The 19925-nt window shown below is 39.5% G+C and overlaps 3 protein-coding genes across 7 annotated transcripts; 2 read left to right on the plus strand and 1 right to left on the minus strand.

Annotated features, from left to right (window-relative positions):
- Window positions 1–11000, plus strand: abcb11a (ATP-binding cassette, sub-family B (MDR/TAP), member 11a). Its single transcript, XM_050048200.1, has 22 exons — window positions 1–289; window positions 369–540; window positions 638–762; window positions 852–1026; window positions 1451–1564; window positions 1678–1788; window positions 1872–1997; window positions 2100–2303; window positions 4242–4412; window positions 4494–4683; window positions 5760–5826; window positions 5922–6018; window positions 6112–6276; window positions 6375–6479; window positions 7714–7875; window positions 7994–8197; window positions 8298–8539; window positions 8656–8812; window positions 8914–9111; window positions 9203–9409; window positions 9899–10045; window positions 10146–11000. The coding sequence occupies exons 1-22, from the start codon at window positions 198–200 to the stop codon at window positions 10344–10346; spliced, it is 3432 nt and encodes a 1143-aa protein (XP_049904157.1). The 5' UTR covers window positions 1–197; the 3' UTR covers window positions 10347–11000.
- Window positions 11001–13078: 2078 nt separating this feature from the next.
- Window positions 13079–14675, minus strand: LOC126393064 (glucose-6-phosphatase 2-like). Of its 5 annotated transcripts, none has more exons than XM_050048915.1 (5): window positions 14427–14675; window positions 14238–14347; window positions 14075–14146; window positions 13830–13970; window positions 13079–13732 (listed from the first exon to the last, which is right to left on the minus strand). In XM_050048915.1, the coding sequence occupies exons 1-5, from the start codon at window positions 14642–14644 to the stop codon at window positions 13221–13223; spliced, it is 1053 nt and encodes a 350-aa protein (XP_049904872.1). In that variant the 5' UTR covers window positions 14645–14675; the 3' UTR covers window positions 13079–13220. The 5 variants fall into 5 exon arrangements, with proteins under 5 accessions (XP_049904872.1, XP_049904871.1, XP_049904870.1 ...); XM_050048914.1 differs by having other exon boundaries at window positions 13830–13961; window positions 14057–14146; XM_050048913.1 differs by having other exon boundaries at window positions 13830–13936; window positions 14032–14146.
- Window positions 14676–15465: 790 nt separating this feature from the next.
- Window positions 15466–19805, plus strand: spc25 (SPC25 component of NDC80 kinetochore complex). Its single transcript, XM_050049684.1, has 7 exons — window positions 15466–15577; window positions 17546–17708; window positions 17835–17900; window positions 18176–18322; window positions 18429–18554; window positions 18731–18829; window positions 19560–19805. The coding sequence occupies exons 2-7, from the start codon at window positions 17558–17560 to the stop codon at window positions 19682–19684; spliced, it is 714 nt and encodes a 237-aa protein (XP_049905641.1). The 5' UTR covers window positions 15466–15577; window positions 17546–17557; the 3' UTR covers window positions 19685–19805.
- The last annotated feature ends 120 nt before the right edge of the window (window positions 19806–19925 follow it).

The following is a 19925-nucleotide window of genomic DNA, read 5'->3' on the forward strand; positions in this document are numbered from 1 at the left end:
GTAGCACTACAGGGAAGAGGAAAAATATGTATTTTTGATTCTGGGGTGAATTGTCCCTTTAATTTTAACCCCTCTTTGAGTAATTATGGTGTATGATGGTGTAGCACATTATATGTACTCAAAGAGATAATGTTGTACAAATTTGTTCACTGCAGATTGACTTCTGGGTGTCAGCAGCTGCAAGACAAGTTGATAGAATGAGAAAGACTTATTTCAGGAAAGTAATGCAAATGGAGATTGGATGGTTTGACTGCAACTCTGTTGGTGAACTGAACACAAGGATGTCAGAGTGAGTTCTCTTTATCTGCAGATCAGGCTGTTATCAGTACAAAGCTGGAGAAGGTTTTAATGTTCCTGTTCTTTTACAGTGATATCAACAAGATCAACAATGCCATCGCTGACCAGGTGGCTATCTTCATTGAGAGGATCTCTACGTTTGTGTTTGGCTTCATGGTTGGATTCATTGGTGGATGGAAGCTGACTCTGGTGGTCATAGCAGTGAGCCCGCTGATTGGTGTAGCTGCAGGACTTATGGCCATGGTAAAGTTGTGAATCAATCAGAGTGATTTCTTACTGTATGTGGAATCATGTATCACAAAATGATGTATGTGTGTAATTTTCTTTGTTGTTGCTAAAGGCTGTGGCCAGGCTGACAGGACGAGAGCTAAAGTCCTACGCAAAGGCAGGGGCGGTGGCTGATGAGGTCATGTCATCCATCAGGACAGTCGCAGCGTTTGGCGGGGAGGAAAAAGAAGCTGAAAGGTATTTTGTAAGATTTTGTAAAATCCTAAGAGGTTGATGGAATATTACTCTGTGATTTGATATGAAACTGGAATGTGACCTTTGTACAGATATGACAGAAATCTCATGGAAGCTCAGAACTGGGGCGTGAAAAAGGGCACAATTGTTGGCATTTTTCAAGGATACCTGTGGTGCACCATTTTCTTATGTTTCGCTTTGGCCTTTTGGTATGGATCTAAGTTGGTCATCGACACCAAAGAGCTGACTCCTGGTACTCTTATTCAGGTATGTACAAATAAATGCATTCAACTTCTGATACTCTACATCAACGTTGCTCAAAGCTTTGATCAGTTAGTGCCTTTTTAGGGAGCCAGTATCTCCCTGAGGACTGCACAGGTTCAAGACACAGGAAGTCAACCACTTTCACCAAGCATTCTCATATGAGCTCTCCATCACTGAACTGCTTACCATGGGTAGCAATTACATGAGCTACCACATAGCTTGCTTGTGTTACATCTTCACTACTTTTCAAGGGTTCAACTATACTCATTGGTTCCCAACCTTTTTTTTCTTGTGACCGCTTACTGCTTACTCATGCTCCCTCAGATTTATCTTGCGACCCTACGGGGAGTCTTGACCCCCAGCTAAGTATTTGAAAGACGGTGGCCATTGTTTCACCATTGCTGCGGTGTTGTTGTTATTTTTTCAGGTGTTCTTTGGAGTACTCATGGCAGCTATGAACCTTGGCCAGGCCTCACCCTGCCTAGAGGCCTTTGCTTCTGGTCGTGCTGCAGCAAAAGCAATCTTTGACACAATTGACCGGGTAAAATCAGGATACTATTTCAGACTTTTTTTGCAGATACAACCCAGATTTGAAACAGTACATTTTAAAAGACAAAATTTTCACCATAAGGTTCTGTGCTGTTATGTTCACAGGTACCAGAAATTGATTGTTTCTCAGAAGAAGGTCACAAATTAGACAGAGTAAAAGGTGACATTGAGTTCCATAATGTCTCTTTCTACTACCCATCCCGGCCTGAAGTCAAGGTAAATTTCTTCAACAAGCATTTCTTTATGTCCATTTCTCACTTATCAAAATTCAACTCATAAAAAGTCAACCACTTTTTCAGATTTTAAATGATCTGAGCATGCAGATTAAAGCAGGAGAAACCACTGCTTTTGTGGGACCAAGTGGATCTGGAAAGAGCACAACGATCCAGCTCATCCAAAGGTTTTATGACCCAAAGGAAGGAATGGTAACATTGCAGTACCTGCAAACACCCACGCCAACACACAGGACATCAGTGGAGAGTTTGAAGGCTTCACTGTAATACCACATATGTAATTCTCGTTCTCAGGTGACTTTGGACGGCCATGACATTCGCACTTTAAACATCCAGTGGCTCAGATCTCTCATTGGTATTGTAGAGCAGGAGCCGGTGCTGTTTGCAACAACTATTGCAGAAAACATCCGGTTTGGTCGACCTGGAGTAACCATGGAAGACATCATCCAGGCAACAAAAGAGGCTAATGCTTATAATTTTATCATGGATATGCCACAGGTACATCTACATATTTAAAGATATTTCAGAAGAATTACAGAACATACAATAGTTTAGCCCCAAATTAACCCATTTAAGCCCACCGGCAACAATAGTGCTTGTCATTTTCCACTTATAAATACATTTCTAAATACTATACATGTTTTGTATATCAATGATATGTGAGTAGACACCTTAGAAAATCATATTAAGAAAAAAAATTAAGTTTCCACATACTTCCTGTCACATGGCGTTGTTGAGTTCCTGACCCATCTTACTGAGGGCATGGCAACCACAAACCCCCACAAGTAAAGGTGATTTTCATATTATAATAATATTTTTTTTTGTGACATATATATATATCTACTTAATCATGGAAGTCTCTAGAATCATCCAAACAACAGAAATATTGCATTGGATGTATAGTTTTTTCTGTATGCAATAATTTGTCCAAGCAGCAACTATTGTTGCCGGTGGGCACATACCTTGTCAGTAGATAATAATGTTAGCTAACATTACCAACATTACAAAGGGCTAATATTTGGTAACAATACAGCTTTTGATAGTGTTAGCTTTAACATTTGGTAACCAACATTACTAGTGTTTGGTAGCTAGCGCTAGCTAACTACCTAGCTAACTAAGTAGCTAGCTATTAGCGCTGCCAATGTTAGCGCTGACTGTGTTGCACTCTGTGGTAGATTAGAAGGACTGAATGATGTCAAATACAGGGAGAACATCTTTAACACTATTGTACATGAACAGGGATATAGAATTGGAATTGTTTGGTAAAAAATATCCATTTCAAATTGCGTTAATTTCACAAAATGGTGGCCCCCAGTGGCCATGGGAGCAAACTCTTTCGTGTTTTCCACAGAGATAAACCAGGAGGATTAGAGAGGTATACTTTGGCAGAGGTTTTGGACATCCTTGATGCAGATGATCCCTCTGCAAAAATCACAAGCATTTCAGTTGTGCCAGAGTCTGAGAATAATGCCCGCGAAACAGACTGTGACAGCGATTTTTCTGATGATGATGATGTGACCTGTGATCCCAAACGCCTACCATCTAGGCTGCTCAAAGGAGACTGCTTTGTGTCTGATGGTGACATGCAACTACCCATCATTGATGATGGACAAGAACCTGAGTAGCTATGTTTCCATCCAAAAGTGATTCGAATCATTGGGAAATGCGCATTAAAAGAAATACGAATCCTGTGTGTTTCCATTAAATGTACGGACTTTGGTGAAAACTACGAACTCGCACGAGTTTTCCGCAGAACCGAAAACAAAACAAGTCTCGCATTCTTCTTCTTCTACGTTTTCTGGTGGTTGGCAACCAGCTTGTAAATGCATTACCGCCTTATTAATCTAGAAATGTTCTTATTTTGTCCTCCGTACACACAAGTCTTGTGTTGTTGTTTTCCACAATGTTTTTGCCTTGTGAGTGAACCGGAAACACCGGAAGCATTTGGGGTGAAAGTGCACTACGTCAGACTTAATTCGAACATAACTGTTTCCATCCCCCGTTTTGCAAATCAACATTTTTTTCTTATCAACCAAAACCCGGCGTTAGCGAGTGTATTTTAGTTTGTGCGAATCAGGGGATTAATTCGAATTTTGGCGTTTCCAAGTTTTTTGATGACAAAATTCATGAATTAAATTGTTCTCACACTTGTTTTAAATAATAAAAGTCTTTCTCAATAAAGACAGCTGAATTACATGTTGTTTTTTGTGCTCTAATTCACTTTTCACCATTAGAGGGGTAGATACAAGGTATGTGCCCACCGGCAACTATAGTTGCCGAACATTCAAATGAGATTTTCTAGAACAGAGAGCACAAAATGGAGGAAATAACTTTAGAACATGTTAATATGGGACTCAGTTAACATGATTATATGCATAAAAACATTGAGAAAAATTTGGGCACAAATGGGTTAACATAATGCTATTCATCCAACAGAAATTTGATACTCTAGTGGGAGAAGGGGGAGGACAGATGAGTGGAGGACAGAAGCAGAGGATTGCTATCGCTCGAGCTCTGATCCGAAACCCCAGGATCCTCCTGCTGGATATGGCCACATCTGCCCTAGACAATGAGAGTGAGGCTGTTGTCCAGGAGGCACTGGATAAGGTGAGTCACTCTTTGCCCACAAACTACATAACCAAATGCATTTTTTGTTGAAAGACACCCTAATAACTAGCATCTGTGCAGGTGCGCATGGGCAGGACAACAATTTCTATAGCCCACCGTCTGTCCACGATTAGAAATGCAGATGTCATCATTGGTTTTGAGCGTGGACAAGCAGTGGAGAGGGGAACACACAGTGAGCTGCTAGAAAGGAAAGGTGTCTACTTCACTTTGGTCACCCTGCAGAACCAAGGCACATCCAACACAAATAAAGGTAGGAATTACCAAGCCGAAGTCATCACATATTGCCACTTTGTCAACCACCTTTAAGTCTATCACGTGTTAGGTATCCTTCTGCATCTGTTGTTTAAGTTCCAAGACGCCCCAGCCGACACCAGGATGTCAACAAAAGCATATGATTAGGTTTTGGTTTGGCTCTACATTCATATGGGAAGCAAGCACCCACCTCCCGGGTGAAAGTCCAGGGTTTGTTGGACACATCCACCACTGCTGTTGCCCACCCTATAGAGACTTTCCAGCTCTTTATATTACATTATTACCGGCAGCTTTTATGCGGTCCACTGGCGTATCATACTTCCGTGACAGGTGTGGTCCAGCCAACTGGCGGCCTATCATTACACCACAAAAGGCTCGGTACGACCACATTACACACTGATGCCACTCAGCGGTGTATCATACCACTGTGAAAGGTGGCTTTAGGCATCTGAAGCCGAAATCACTGACAAAGCAGTCGTATCTGATGACTTTGGAATGAGAATTGGCTGCAGCCAGTCTCTATAGATTTACCTGCCGGTCATTGTTTTTGATCTTTCTATGTATGAAAAGCCAGAATTTTACATTTTACATGTTTTGTCCTATAGAAGGCCATAATGGCTTGACCACTTACCCCTGTGGAGAGGTGAAATTTGCATATACAGTACTGGTTCAGCCAATCAGGATGGACAATTACCTACCAGCTATATTACTGTAGCCACCTCTATCTGTCAGACACAGTCAGAGGTGGTGGTTGTTGTGTGGGTCTTACAGGCTTGTGGCCATACTCTGTCAGACTTACCTGGAAAGATAATAAAATGAATCGAGTATCATAATCCATGTTCTGTGTACACAGGCAGGACCCTTTAACCTTGTTGCCTTGTACCTTCAAATTCATCGCAGCATCACAAGAGATTGGTGGCTCAGCCCCTATTGGTTGAAACAGCACCTTTCAGATACACTCAGCAGGAGTCCTATAGAGTTTTTTAAAGGTCCTTCCTGTGTCTGTTAAAAAGCAAGAGAAGCTAAATATTGTAATAAAAGCTGTATTGATTTGGGTGTTTTTTTTCCTGCCAGGTGCAATCAATGAAGCTCTTGAAGAAGACTTTGATCTAAGAGTGAGGAGCCGCACATCCAGTAAAGGGTAAAGTAAATCCAGTTCGAAATTATATCAGAAAAAAACAATATCAAAATTTTTTTTGATAAAATAATCTGATGTTCTCAATATTACTCCTGTAGGGGCTCTGTTCGACTGCGATCGGCTAGCAAATTGTCAAGTTACACATTACCAGACAGCCTTGGGATGCTTTCGGACAAGGAGTTCACAACAGAAGAGGTACTGGGGTCCCCTTTTACACTATGTAATACATTTACTTAATTGCAAACATCACTGTGGAACCTAATAGCTCCAATGTGTATCCTTTAACAGAAATGTGAGGATGATGCAGACGAATATGTAGAGCCTGCCCCGGTAGCACGTATCCTAAAGTATAACCAACCAGAATGGCCGTACATGCTGCTGGGCTCGCTGGGAGCTGCTGTCAATGGCTCTGTCAACCCCATCTATGCTATTCTGTTCAGCCAAGTTCTTGGGGTGAGAGTTATGCATTTCACATATACTCCCATTGCTGTTTTAAATGTTGATGTATTTTCCTGAAGTGCAAATGACTTATAGTATCTTTGTGTTTGCAGACGTTTGCCATTCGTGATTTGGATGAACAGAGGGCGCAGATTAACGGGACATGTATTCTGTTTTGCATTGTGGCAGTGGCCAGTTTCTTTTCCCAGTTTTTACAGGTTTGGAACAGAATTGGTAACATTCAAAGGGGGCCAATTATGCTCATTTTCAGGTTCATACTTATATTTCAGGTTTATACCAGAACATGTTTACATGATTTATTGTTAAAAAAAACACTTTATTTTGCTCATACTGTCGGTGATGGAGCACCTGTATTCACCCTCTGTCTGAAATGCTTTGTTTTGGCGCCTGTCTTTAAACCCTCCTCCCGAAAAAGCCCAGTCTGCTCTTCTCTTCTGCTCGGTCTGCGTTTCTGGGTCTTTTGTATCTCAGCATCTCTGCACCGTCATTGCAGCTGGGCAATGACTTTAACGGAGTATAGGGGCCCTTTCTATTGTCAAAAATCACAGATAAAAGCTTCTAAACATGGGGTGACCTCTGGCTCACATGGCAGAGTGTGCATCTCAAATATGCTGAGTCAGTCAGTTCGATTCTGACCTGCAGCCCTTTGCAGCATGTCATCCCCCACCCCAGTCTACAGCTGTCCTATCAATAAAGGCAAAAATGCAAAAAAATAAAATAAAATAAATTAAAACACAACCTAACATATTCCAACAGAAATATAGTTCTCAATTGGGAAGAAATATACAGTAAGAGCAACCAGTATTAACACTGTATGTTTCCCAGACATTAGCATGTAGCTACATGCAGCTGTGTAATTGTATCTGGGGAATGACTGTTTATAGCCGTAATTTCTCTGATTAAAAATCACGAATTTATGCACTTAATCACAACCAACATATTTCAGCAACTCAAAGAACTCCAGTTGTCAGAGAGAAATTGACAACATCGGCAACAAGACATATGTTTTTGCCTGCTGTTAGCATGTAGCTTCACGTAGCAGTGTAGGGTATGTAATGTTATCACCTGCAGTAATGTGCCTGGAGCAGATAACTAAATAAAAAATCTGTCAAGATCTGATGTCATCTTGTAGCCAGAGCAAAAAAACTCAAACTAAAAAATAAAAACACCAGAGATGGAGTATTTAGAACAGTATGAAGTTTTGGGTTTTGCTCACAGGGATTACTTTTACATAGCTTACGTTTACCTTATTATTTGAAACTTCAGCCATGTTCATTAAGAACGTTGACATTCTAACATCATATATATATATATATAATAGGTCCCCTTTAAGAATCTAACATTTGCATCTCTGTTATTTTGATATAGACAAAAGCCAAGCAAAATAATCAAAGATTTTACATGTAGACTAAGCCTGATTTCATATTTCAGGGATTTGCTTTTGCTAAGTCTGGAGAGCTGCTGACCCGGCGTCTAAGGAAAGTGGGCTTCCAAGCCATGTTGAGACAGGAGATTGGCTGGTTTGATGACCCCAGAAACAGCCCTGGAGCTCTGACCACCAGACTAGCCACCGATGCATCCATGGTGCAGGGGGTAGGTAACAGATTTATAGGCGTGTCCATATTTCACACTATTTGGGCTATAACACACAAAAAGTATAGGTTTGGTGCTGTACTTACTTTTTTACATGTGGCTGGTGTGGTTTCCGCAGGCAACAGGATCTCAGATTGGCATGATTGTGAACTCGTTGACCAGCATTGGAGCGTCTTTCATCATTGCTTTCTACTTCAGTTGGAAGTTAACTTTGGTAATTATGTGCTTCCTGCCACTCCTTGGGCTGTCTGGTGTGTTCCAAGCCAAAATGCTGACAGGTTTTGCAAATGAAGATAAAAAAGCCATGGAGGCAGCAGGTCGGGTAAGTTCCACAGAACATTTGCCACTTACGCCCATTGATGTGTTTATATTTCTCTGAAATACCAAAAGCCTCAGTGTAAGAACTTAACTTTCTCCCGCAGGTATCCAGTGAGGCTCTTGCCAACATCAGGACGATTGCAGGCTTGGCTAAAGAGAAATCATTTGTGGAATCATATGAGCAGAAACTCGAGCTGCCATTTAAATCTGCCATTAAGAAAGCTATCGTCTACGGGCTTTGTTTCGGTTTCTCGCAGTGTGTCATCTTCATGGCGTATGCTGCCTCTTTCAGATATGGAGGCTATCTGGTTAGCTCTGAGGGGTTACAATACATGTTGGTTTTCAGGTTGGTGAAATTATGTATTTCAATAGAACGTCTTTTTCAGATTCTGTGTTGAAATGTATTTTGTCTTTTTGATGATTACCAAACATCAACCCAGTGTTCATATGATGTTTCCCCAGAGTGATTAGCGCTGTAGTCATCAGTGGGACCGCACTAGGCAGAGCTTCCTCCTTCACTCCAGATTACGCCAAAGCCAAAACTGCTGCTGCTCAGTTTTTCAAATTATTGGACCGAGTTCCTAAAATCAGCATGAGCCACACAGATGGAGAGAAATGGGTTTGTTAATTCAGTAAATAAGACAGAATTGGATATAATGGGATGCCATTTTGTCATGATGTTACCTTTGATGATAATTAAGCCTTGTTATCTATCTTCAGGACAACTTCAGAGGTGAAGTCGAGTTCCTCAATTGCAACTTCACCTATCCAACTCGGCCAGATATCCAGGTGTTGAACAACATGGTTGTGTCTGTGAAGCCTGGTCAGACTCTGGCGTTTGTTGGGAGCAGCGGCTGTGGGAAAAGCACCAGTGTTCAACTGCTGGAAAGGTTCTATGACCCTGATGAAGGCCAAGTGGTATGTAGACTGATTCAGACATTCATTTCACTAATCACAAAATGAGTTTAATCGATTCCAGCATCTTAATTATGTCATCTTTTATTTTCAGTTGATTGATGGCCGCCCCTCTCACACAGTCAGTGTGCCCTTCCTGAGATCTCAGATCGGCATTGTGTCCCAAGAGCCGGTGTTGTTTGACTGCAGCATAGCAGAGAATATCCAGTACGGAAATAACACATGCAGTATCAGCATGGAGGAGATTGTTGAGGCTGCTAAGAAGGCCTACCTTCATGACTTTGTGATGACACTACCAGATGTAAGTGGAAACACTTAAAGATACAACTTTACACACATTGCCATTGCAAATCCTGGTTATTTATCTGCCCCTACCCTACTTTGGGTGCCCTTGCACAGACCACACCTGTCTTAGAACTTGGACTTCGGTGTGATCTCAGCTACACACCTGTAAAATTTTGTGATTCTAGTTGGCACAGTTGCAAGGTTATGAGGTTGAAAAAAGCTGTCCATAGACAGACAGTCAGACATAAAAACACCTACAAAAATGCTCAAAACAGCTTCTGTAGTTCCCACCACAATTAGAGAAAAAGGCTCCAGAGCAGCCACTTAATAGTCGTGAGGATGTTTTGTCAACTAGTGTTTCCAAGTTCAAGAATGACTGGAAACTCAAGAAGTTAATACTATAATAACAGAGAGCATTTGATTGTTATGTACAGGTTTACAGTATGACATGATTGACCTTGTGACCTTTTGCTTTCTCCATCTCTCTACATTCGCACATTATAAGAAATATGAGACTCAGGTTGGCGCCCAGGGTTCCCAGCTGTCAAGAGGACAAAAACAGCGCATCGCCATTGCCCGGGCCATCGTCAGAAACCCTAAGATCCTGCTCCTAGATGAAGCTACGTCTGCCCTGGATACAGAGAGTGAACAGGTAACACAGTTCTAAACACAATTAAACAGTATGAACATAAAACAAGGTATTTCTTTGTGTAACTATATAATTTCTGGTATAAATCTCTGTTTTCCTGCAGACTGTCCAGACTGCTCTGGATGACGCGAGAAAAGGTCGAACCTGTATCGTCATTGCTCACCGGCTGTCTACCATCCAGACTGCTGACATCATAGCAGTTATGTCTAATGGAGCTGTCATAGAACAAGGCACACATGATAGACTTATGGCCAAGAAGGGCGCCTATTATAAACTTGTCACAACAGGGGCTCCTATCAGCTAGACGCCTGCAGCTACAGTGATGAGCATATGATGAAAATGATTATGTCTGGGTCTTATTGTACATTTAAATTCATGCAGTGTCCTCAGAGATTGTCCATAAGCCATGGAAAGATTGTTTTCTTCATTTAGCATAAAGGGATGTTTCTATATTTTGATTTGAAGAATTGGCATTAATAATCATGTAGTTTATTTTTAATTCTGGAGATTAAACTATTTATTGTGTATATTTGTTTTTCAGAAGTTCCTTTTATAAAGGGGTAAAGATTTTTCTGCAGCCATGCACCTTGCCATGTTCGTACCACTGGACTGAGATTACTATCTTGAATTGTACTTCATATAATTCCTAAAAAGTTTAATTAAAAAAAAATTCAATATCAATCATGTTTTCTTTTTATTAAAAGACCTTGTTTTTGTAATAGCATGTAGTAGTGCCCTTAAATCGGAATATCTTTCCTGCTCAGGGTTAATGTTTTGAGTATCTCTAACTGCGAAAAAATGTGTTCAGTATTGCAAAATGAATGAACGGATGTTAATTTAACGGGGTTTTCCTTTTTATACCTGAATATGACCATCTTGTTATGTATCCATAGCGTCACATTTTTAATGACAAGAATGTAAAACAATTGAATCCTAGACAAATGTCCCATTATTTCATCATTTCAAACAGTATGTAATTAAAATAAATGTGCTTTCAGAATTCTTAGAAGTTAATTTCAGTGTTTTTCCTCTCTGATATCTTCCTGAATTTAGTTTTCTAAATATTTAACTTAAACTAAAGTTGAGGTGGATAAAGTGGAGGCTGCTGAGTGGTCCTGTGTTGTTTTGCCCTCAGCACCAAGTCATAATAGAGTACCCAGACACACAGATGTTTTTCAGGCTTGGTTTAACAAGTAGTCTACGCACTTAGGACAGTTACATCATTTAGTGCCGGGCCCCAGGTGCCACTGGATGCCAAGCAACCACAGACGGTAAGAAAAGATGTGGAAATGGGTTCTGCCTGGGAGTTTCACTAATCTGCCTAATCTAGTTACATCAGAGATTCTGTTCTACCTCATTACATTTGGCCTGATTAATATCTGAAGCTGCCTGAAGAAACTAAGTGACCCATGAGAGATTATGTAATTCTGCAGGATACAGGCTGCATACATCTACGCTACATACACGGATGCTGCAGGAGAGAAACCATTAATGATTTAGCGGGTGCTGCAAAAAGGCAGAGAATCATAGAAAAGCATATGTTAGATGTGTTGTTAAGTTGCTGTCATGGTGCAAAAGATCAGCCCTGTTTAAATTGTGCGTTTATTGACTTTTAAAAGTTTGGAATTGTCTTACCACAAAGCTCGACTGGGAACTGTCAGATGGCTGAGGGGAGTAATCTACATTTTTAATGGTCTTTCATGTTTTTAGGTTGTAGAGAGTCCTCTTAACAAAAAGATGTTATTTTTTGAAAAAAAAAAGTCATGTTTTGTACATCAAGAACAAAATGCTATAAATAAAAGGGCAAAAACACCTCATAGCAACAGTTAAATAAGAATATAAAAATCCCCAGTCAGTAATTAAAGGTAGTGGAAGGCTAAGGTTGAAATATTGAAGATCAAGTGTCAAGTGCACAATAATGCCTATTAACAGGCAACATGTTGCTTTAGCAAATCTATTCTTCAAACCTCAAAATATGAATAAAAGGTAAGTTTATAATTATTATGTTGGCTCAGGGAATATCATTTGAGCATACTAGGGACTGACAAATCACAGTTTAAACCTGTTCAATCTAACCACTGAGTAGACTGCAGAGGGCCCGAAAGTATTTAGAGCCCAACAGCACTGTTACAGTTCAATAATGATCAAGGGTCACTTAAGGCTTTCTGGATTAAAAACAAAATCAAAATTCAAGTTTATTTGGAGGAAAATGATAATAGTATTCCTCTCTAATGCAACATGTGGTGACATTTACGAAGTTTGAATCATTTCATTTTTCTTCTTTAAGGGGCAAAAACTATCTGGGGACCTAAATTTGTCCAGTCCACCAGATTGACTGAAAATAGAGTAATAGGTTAATGTGTAATAAGTTGTCAATTCAATCTGCTATCAGGCAAGGGCAACACTGTTCTGAATGTTAATGATACATTTGGTGTCTAAATTGTGCTAGGGTTTTTTTTCCTTTAATTTTACCTCTGTTAAAATTGAAGAAAAGTAGAAAAACCTCAATATAACCAACCCTGCATGTCAGTGTATATATACATTTTGGGTTACTGCTTTTATGTTGCAGCATAATCTAAATATTGAGAAACCCTCACTAATCTCTGATGTAATTTAATCACTTTTTCTTAACTGAACCCTAATGCATAGTCTGATAAAATACTATCTATGCTATGCTGGACAGATGGGAAAAGTAAGCACTGATTTTCAAGAAAACCTGATAAAAAGAAAACTATTTTGTCTTTGAGAGCTATTTCAAGGTGAGGTGGCCTTGTTTCCTAGAGTAAAAAAATATTGCTTTGCTCATTGCTCCTGCTGTGTATTTGTTGTGAAAAAAAGTGAATGAAAGTAATGCAATATAACATTTCAAACTATTTAATAATAAAACTCTGACTTCAAAATTGCTGAAAATCTGTTTTATTCAAAAGAATCACTCAAATCGTGTCATCAGTGCTTCACGTATACACTCAGGCCACACAGGTCATAGTTTACTATTTCATCACATAATGTTAGACCACATAAAAACTTATTATACAACATATATTGCATTTTGAGTGCTTATGTGCAATAACTGTGAAAAACAGTCTGACAGGTGGCGTATCCGCCCATTTGACATGTTTTCATGCTAAATCAAAAGTGATGAGAACAATGTCACAAAACTTCCCAGTTCCTCAATAATCTAAGCCAACTTCCTGTCCTCATCTCCAATCAGCAAATGAACACAGTAGGGAATGACAGCAACCACACCGAGAGGAACTGAAGCGCTCTTACAAAATGACAAAATGTAAAACAGAACCTCAGTGTGAGTGGGTATTTTGATAAAGTCATACAGCTTCAGAGTTGTGAGAGTTGCTGTCACACACATGAGTTTGAATCTGATTTTGTAGCCGTTCTTCCCCTTACAGCTCTGAAAAAACATCTGAGAGTTCACCGCCAGGCCCAGACCAAACAGGGCTCCCAGGTTTCTCACCAGACCAGCAAACGGTGTGGTGTCAAGATGGATCCAATCTTGGTTAGCACACCACTTCTTGGCTTTATCAACTGACCACAAGGGATCAATGTCCGTCAATTTGAGGAGCAGATAAAAGCAAATAGCTGAAGTGAAAAGACAAAAATTGGTCCGGAGGTACACTTTCATGCTTGCATTGTAGACTGAGGGGATGTGATCAAACGCCTTGGCAACCAACATACCTACACATAGTAGAAAAAACAGAATGACTAATGTTAACACTATGGCATAAAACACATAATTAGCTCAGGGAATTTGTGACAGGAAGTAGAAACTCACCAGCAACAACGCCGAGGATAACCTGATGTGGGAAATGTGTTGCGACAAAAACCCTGGAGATGCAAACGCTTATCTGAATGACCCAAAAAGCCATCCACAGACATGACCTCAGAAGACGAAACCTGCAAGGATGGAATAATTACACACGACCAGTAATAATGAAATCACTGATGTAATGGTGTGATACAAAATAACTACCCACCTTTGGAAACTCTGTACTGAAGCGACAGTGGAGGAGGGCCTGATGAAGTTGAGAGCAGAGGTGATCATCACATACCAAACACATGCTGAACCCATGGCATGACCAGATGGACTTCCTGTGAAAGAAAACATCAAAGAACGAGCTTGCCAGTGCTGTAATGTTGTACTTTTAATGGATTCATTAAAATTTACTGCATACATGCTAACCTGGCCCTGTTTCACACGTGATGTGAAATTGCTCCAAATGTGGGAAAGAATCGTTGTGGTAGATGTGAGTTTCTCGCACCCACCAGTACGGTCGCTGCCCAAACATAATCCTGAAAAACAAGTATTTGATTAGAATTTAAAAATGCACACAATCTTCTGAATATAAATTACTGAGTTGAGTTGGCTTACCATTTGAAAACAAGATTTAACCAGTCCCCGACAACAGCCACCCATATCATCTTGGTGCCCACATCATGACTGAGATGGAACCAGAGGGGGAAATACACTGAGAAAATATTACGAGGGTCTCCCACAGTTGACATGAAGTTGAGGAAATCGTGGTATTCCCTATAGTTGTTCTGGAGATGCTGTATAACCAGCACCCCACTGCTGTAGACAAAGTCCATCTGAGGCTCCCTGTCTGTGTGTCTGTGTGTAACAGCTGCTTTTTCAGCACCAGTCAAAGCACCATGAAACCCTTCCACTTTGACGATAGCTTTATATCTCAACGTGGCATCATAAATCATTCAACAGAGCCATGGCAACAACATCAAGCTCTTCAGTTTGACCCCACAAGGAATAAAATAATGTGTTCCTACGTCATGAGAGCTCAGCATTTTGAGAGGTGTTACAAAAACTGTTTACACCACTGACTGTGTTTCACAGACCATTGCTTTTAAGGCTGTTACATATTAGCCATTGTACACACTAAAAGGGACAGTGCCCCTCGTAACCCCCTGGATCCTTTCAGCCTCATTAATATTCTCTTTCTCGGTGAACGTGGCAACAAAATGTGCTTCCCATAATACTGGATCTGAAAAACACAGTCCATCTGGCATCCAGTTAGGCATATATTTATCATCACTGTGTTTTCTTCCCATTTTAAATCCACAGTCACTGTTGTAAGAGCACTTGCACATAAAAAAATGGCAATGATAATGTTTTGACATACAGCAGCCTATTTTGAACTTGATGTTTGGGAGTCTGGGCCCACTTGAACTTCCTCAGTTTCACCACAAGGTGGTATAAAATCACAATTAAAAACATAAAAATGCATTGTGGGAAATTCTAAGCGCTCTTCAACTTATTATTAGAAGCTTAACACGAAATAACATAATCATACAGTAGCCACGTTTTCTGTTCGGGTACATTAACACAAAACACTTAATTGTAAAAACTGTTATTCAGCTGATTTGTAGGCGGAAGTAAAACAAGGGAAAACGTCATTTCCGGTGTTCAGTCCCCGCCCCCTGTATACAGACCGCGGATATTTGAAAATAACGACAGTTTCAGTAACAAGACGTAGCGTCATATTAAAAAGATTGGCCGCCACACATCATGTGAGTAATTTTATTGCGTCCACATTTAAATTAAGTAGCTAATTCAATGTAATTCCGTAAACAAATCACCCTAGTTTAATTTCATACCTAAGTGACGTGAGCTCTGGACAAGCTAAGGCTAACTAACGGCTAATGTTTCCCAGCTAACGTTAGCAGCTAATGTAGCCACTTGGGCTTACACCATAGTGTTCACCACTCACACTCGGGTTGGGTGTTAACTGTCAAGTTAGTCAGTAATGTTCAACAGGGAGATAATAACGTTAACCCCGTTTGTGAGCTCGGTAACGGAGTCCGTTAACGGTAACGTCACCCGTCAACTTGGACGGACGTCAGTTGCTCGCACTGTTCTATTATTAGCTTTAACGTAACTGACGATTAACAACAGTCATTGTCATAGAGATGTTTTCTGTGATTAACACTGGTAACACTTGCCAAGGAAACTATAAAATGTCATTTTTATATTGTCTGGAAATCAACTGTCGCTTTATTTAAGCAAAACAAGGCATAGATCACATTCTCCATTTACAAGTCACATCAGTTAAGAGAGATAACTTAAATTATATAAAAAAGTTGAGTAAAAAGGGTAAAATGAAACGAAATAAAATAGTATAAGTAGTAGTAATGGCTAATCTCACAGCATTGGATGAAGAAAGATATTTGGTTAGTAACCCATCTTATTAATGGTCAGGGTGACTGAATATTATATGAAAACTTCTGTCCAAAATATGACATGGCTTGCACACATGCTCAGTTTTAGTAATTAACGCAATCCCTGTTTCAGACAGAATATTATACCTTAACATATATGAACAGTCTTGCATGATTTTCTGGCTGAGAAAACTTTTAAAAATGTGTACACCATCACCCAGCTAAAATACTGTATCCAATACAATCAAACAGAATCTCCATCTTCAACTATATTCTTAGGCAGACATTAAAAAATAGAGATCTAACTACAGTACTTATCCGGTAAGATGAAAGACACATGACGTTTACTTCAACATTCTGAATTAAAATTGTCCATCCTATAAAAGGAATACTGAGATTTAATATTGATCACATTCACTGTGACTTTTGTGATACTGAAATTGAAACTACTGATCATCTGTATTTCCTTTGTATATACTGTGGCATCCTGGGAGCATTTGCAGGACTGTTTTTTAACCAAAATCCAACTACTGGCACCTCTAACAAGAGAAAATATTGTGTCAGCTATTAATATGAAGGACAGTGAGAATGACATTAAACATCTTGATACTCCTGGCAAAATGTTGCATTCACACATCCAAATGGAAGCAAACAAAACCTCTTTTCTTAGTTTTTAGAAGGGGCCCTTTGGACTATTACCTCAGTGCTTTCAGACTAATGAAAGTCTTTCATGAGTGCTGATGCTGAACCAAAAATATTTGAGGACCACTTGAGTAACTACTGCAAAGTGCGAACTACTGCTTAGCATACTGAAGTTGAAGCTGCTTATGTTCTTTGAAAGTCTGCCAAAACAATCTCAATTCAAGGTTAATTCATTTTAAATAATTTCTATCCCACTTTACTTCATTTATATCCCGAGCTGTCAACCGTGTAGGCCTACCTTGCAGGTGTGACGTTACTGTGCAGCAGTAGGAGGACATATTGATTTGTGCCATGGGCTACCTTTTATTTTTACTGTTGAAATTACCATAGGTGGCTGGTGCCCTCCTCTTAATATAATAGTATTATTTACAGTAGGTGGGCGGCATATCATCAGTTTCAGGGCATTGCACTTTGGCTGATCTCTGTTTTCTTCTTTAACCTCAACTTACCCTGAAGGAAATTTAGTTTGCAGCAAGAATACACCAATGGCATTAACAGCTACAATCTATAGTCAAAAACATGCAACTAATCTAAAATTTGTTTTTTAAAAAGTGTATCACAAGATGAGGATGTTTGTGCACATGATGAGCATTGTGCTGTCTGTTGCCTTTATTGCAGATTGTGAACATCATGTCTTCCATTACCGATCCAAACATGAGTATCAGGTTCACCAGTGCGATGGAGGAGATCCACAACAAACAGCTTAAAACATATGGGGAGATAATTGACGTGACTACAGAGCTGTGCCAGTCCCACAGACAGTTTGTGAAGTCGGCACTTGGTATGTTTGAGATATTGTATATTAGGTTTCCCATTTGTTGTTGTCTTGGCAATAACTACTGCTTCTTGGGTCCATATTGAAATAAAATCAGACTGTCTTTAACAAGTTTTTTTCCTTTTTGTGCAGATACATGTTTAAAGAAATGTAAGGATGATGAGATTCTGTTTGACACAATACAGACATTCACAAGAGGTGAGTTTATGCATTAGGCCACAAAGCAGCCTGTTCTATTCATGTTAGTCATATGCTCAGTTGTGTGTGTTAAGTATGTTTACAAGATTGTTGAAGTTACTGATACTGGCCCTATGCCCTCTGTATTATTGTTCTATTTTCATGGCTGAATTATTCCTCATTTTCTGATACAGACTATGGGCCCATACTTGTTTGGGACAATATGTAATGCAGCCTCAGAGGCATCATTGTTTATGTGAAAGTGTACTTGGAGTGATGCAATGTTTGTCCCCCAGACTTGGAACAGAAAAATGCATCTTTGAAAGGCAAACAGCATGCCATTTCTGAAATGATATCTGAGATTCAGCACAAGGAGATGCAGAAAGATGACATCATCCAGAAGATAGAGAAACTTAAAGAAGAACAAGTCAAGAGAAAAGAGTGTAAGTTTAAACTTGAAAATGAAGTGAAATGTATGATGTGGGTCACAGAATTTAATGACATAAGGTAATTTTAGTAACTGACCCCTGCACTTTTTATTCTTTTCAGTGATCGAGTCTCAAAATAAAGCAAACAAACTCAGACTGAGGAATCTTCAGAAAGCCAGAGTCGTCTTTCAGGATCATTTGGGGATGGAGATACGAACAATCTCTGGCAAAACACAAGTGGTTAAAGGTATTTCCATATTAAGTATCTTTCTTGAGTCCTGTTTCTATGATCATCATTGTTTTTATACATTAATAGTAAATAATACAGTAATTTTAGCTTGTCGCAGGCAATGCCCCGACTCTCTTCAATTAAAGTAACTATGGCTTTAGAATTTACACAATGTGTTTATTGTCTTCGTGAAGGTGGAAAGCTGCAGTTTGTTTTCCGGAATATCAGCCTTTCAGATCCGGACAGCGCCTACGTTGTCACAATGGGGATTACAGAAGACAGATCATACCAGAGTAAGTTACACACACACACGGTACATTGTACATCAGAAAACCTACTGTTGTATCAAAATGTTGTGCAGTTTAATGAAATTCTGACTTTGCCTTTATGTAAAAAACAAGACTGACAATATTCTATATTTTTATTTATGTCACAAATACCATAAGAAAACCAACAATGATCTGATTCTCCTCACAAGTATTGTCTTTGTAGCCAAATCCTCATATAGGTTATTCCTCTGTGCCATAGAGCTCCATTAGTGTCCAGAAGCTATTAAAAAACATATAAATGTGCCATATTGTTGCCCTGGCTGACATGTTCCGTGTTTTCCACGAACATGACTGCTGTTTATTTTGAATGAATCCTACATACACCACCCCGCTGCTGTAAATGCACACTGGAGCACCAACTGTGTATTAACCTGCCACCAGAAATAGTCCCCTGACAAATGCTGTGTTCACTCCTGTTTGTATAATATTTGTCTAAAACTACATTTCTCAGCTGTTACAGGAAATTACTTAAAAATAAAACTATATTTTTATAAGCATGTCCTAAACATCTGGTGTCAGTGCCACAGAGAGAGAGAGAGATTTTTAAAAAGTATCGAGAGACAAGCTAATGCACTGGTGGTTTTGGTCTTTTGTGGGATTTGTAGACAATAATAAAAAATATGAAATATCACCTGTCTTATCTTGCAATAGCCCATGTAAACGTCTTCTATAATCAAGTTTCCAATTTCTACAGTTGTGTCAAGTGACCCTGTGCTCGAGTGTTTGCCAGCCTTGGAGAGACGGCTTCAAGAGACCAATAACTTAGCCGCATTCCTGGCAAATATCAGGAAGGAGTTTATCTCTCAGGCACGCGGCTGAGATTGGAGGAATGGGAGAATAAAATGCCATGCAGTGAAGTTGTTGCTGCAATGTGGATACTGTAAATATGAAGCTAAATGATACTCTTATCCATGTATTAAATAAAGGATTTTTCACTTAGAATCAGAGTGCCTCAGATCCTTTTAACTCTGCCAACAAATACAAGTGAGCTTGACAGTCATTATAACCATATATATTATATTTCAATTCTTACTCGACTGTTTGTCCTATCCTTAAAAAG

Source organism: Epinephelus moara, chromosome 7 (genome assembly GCF_006386435.1).
Source record: "Epinephelus moara isolate mb chromosome 7, YSFRI_EMoa_1.0, whole genome shotgun sequence".
Lineage (NCBI taxonomy): Eukaryota > Metazoa > Chordata > Actinopteri > Perciformes > Serranidae > Epinephelus > Epinephelus moara.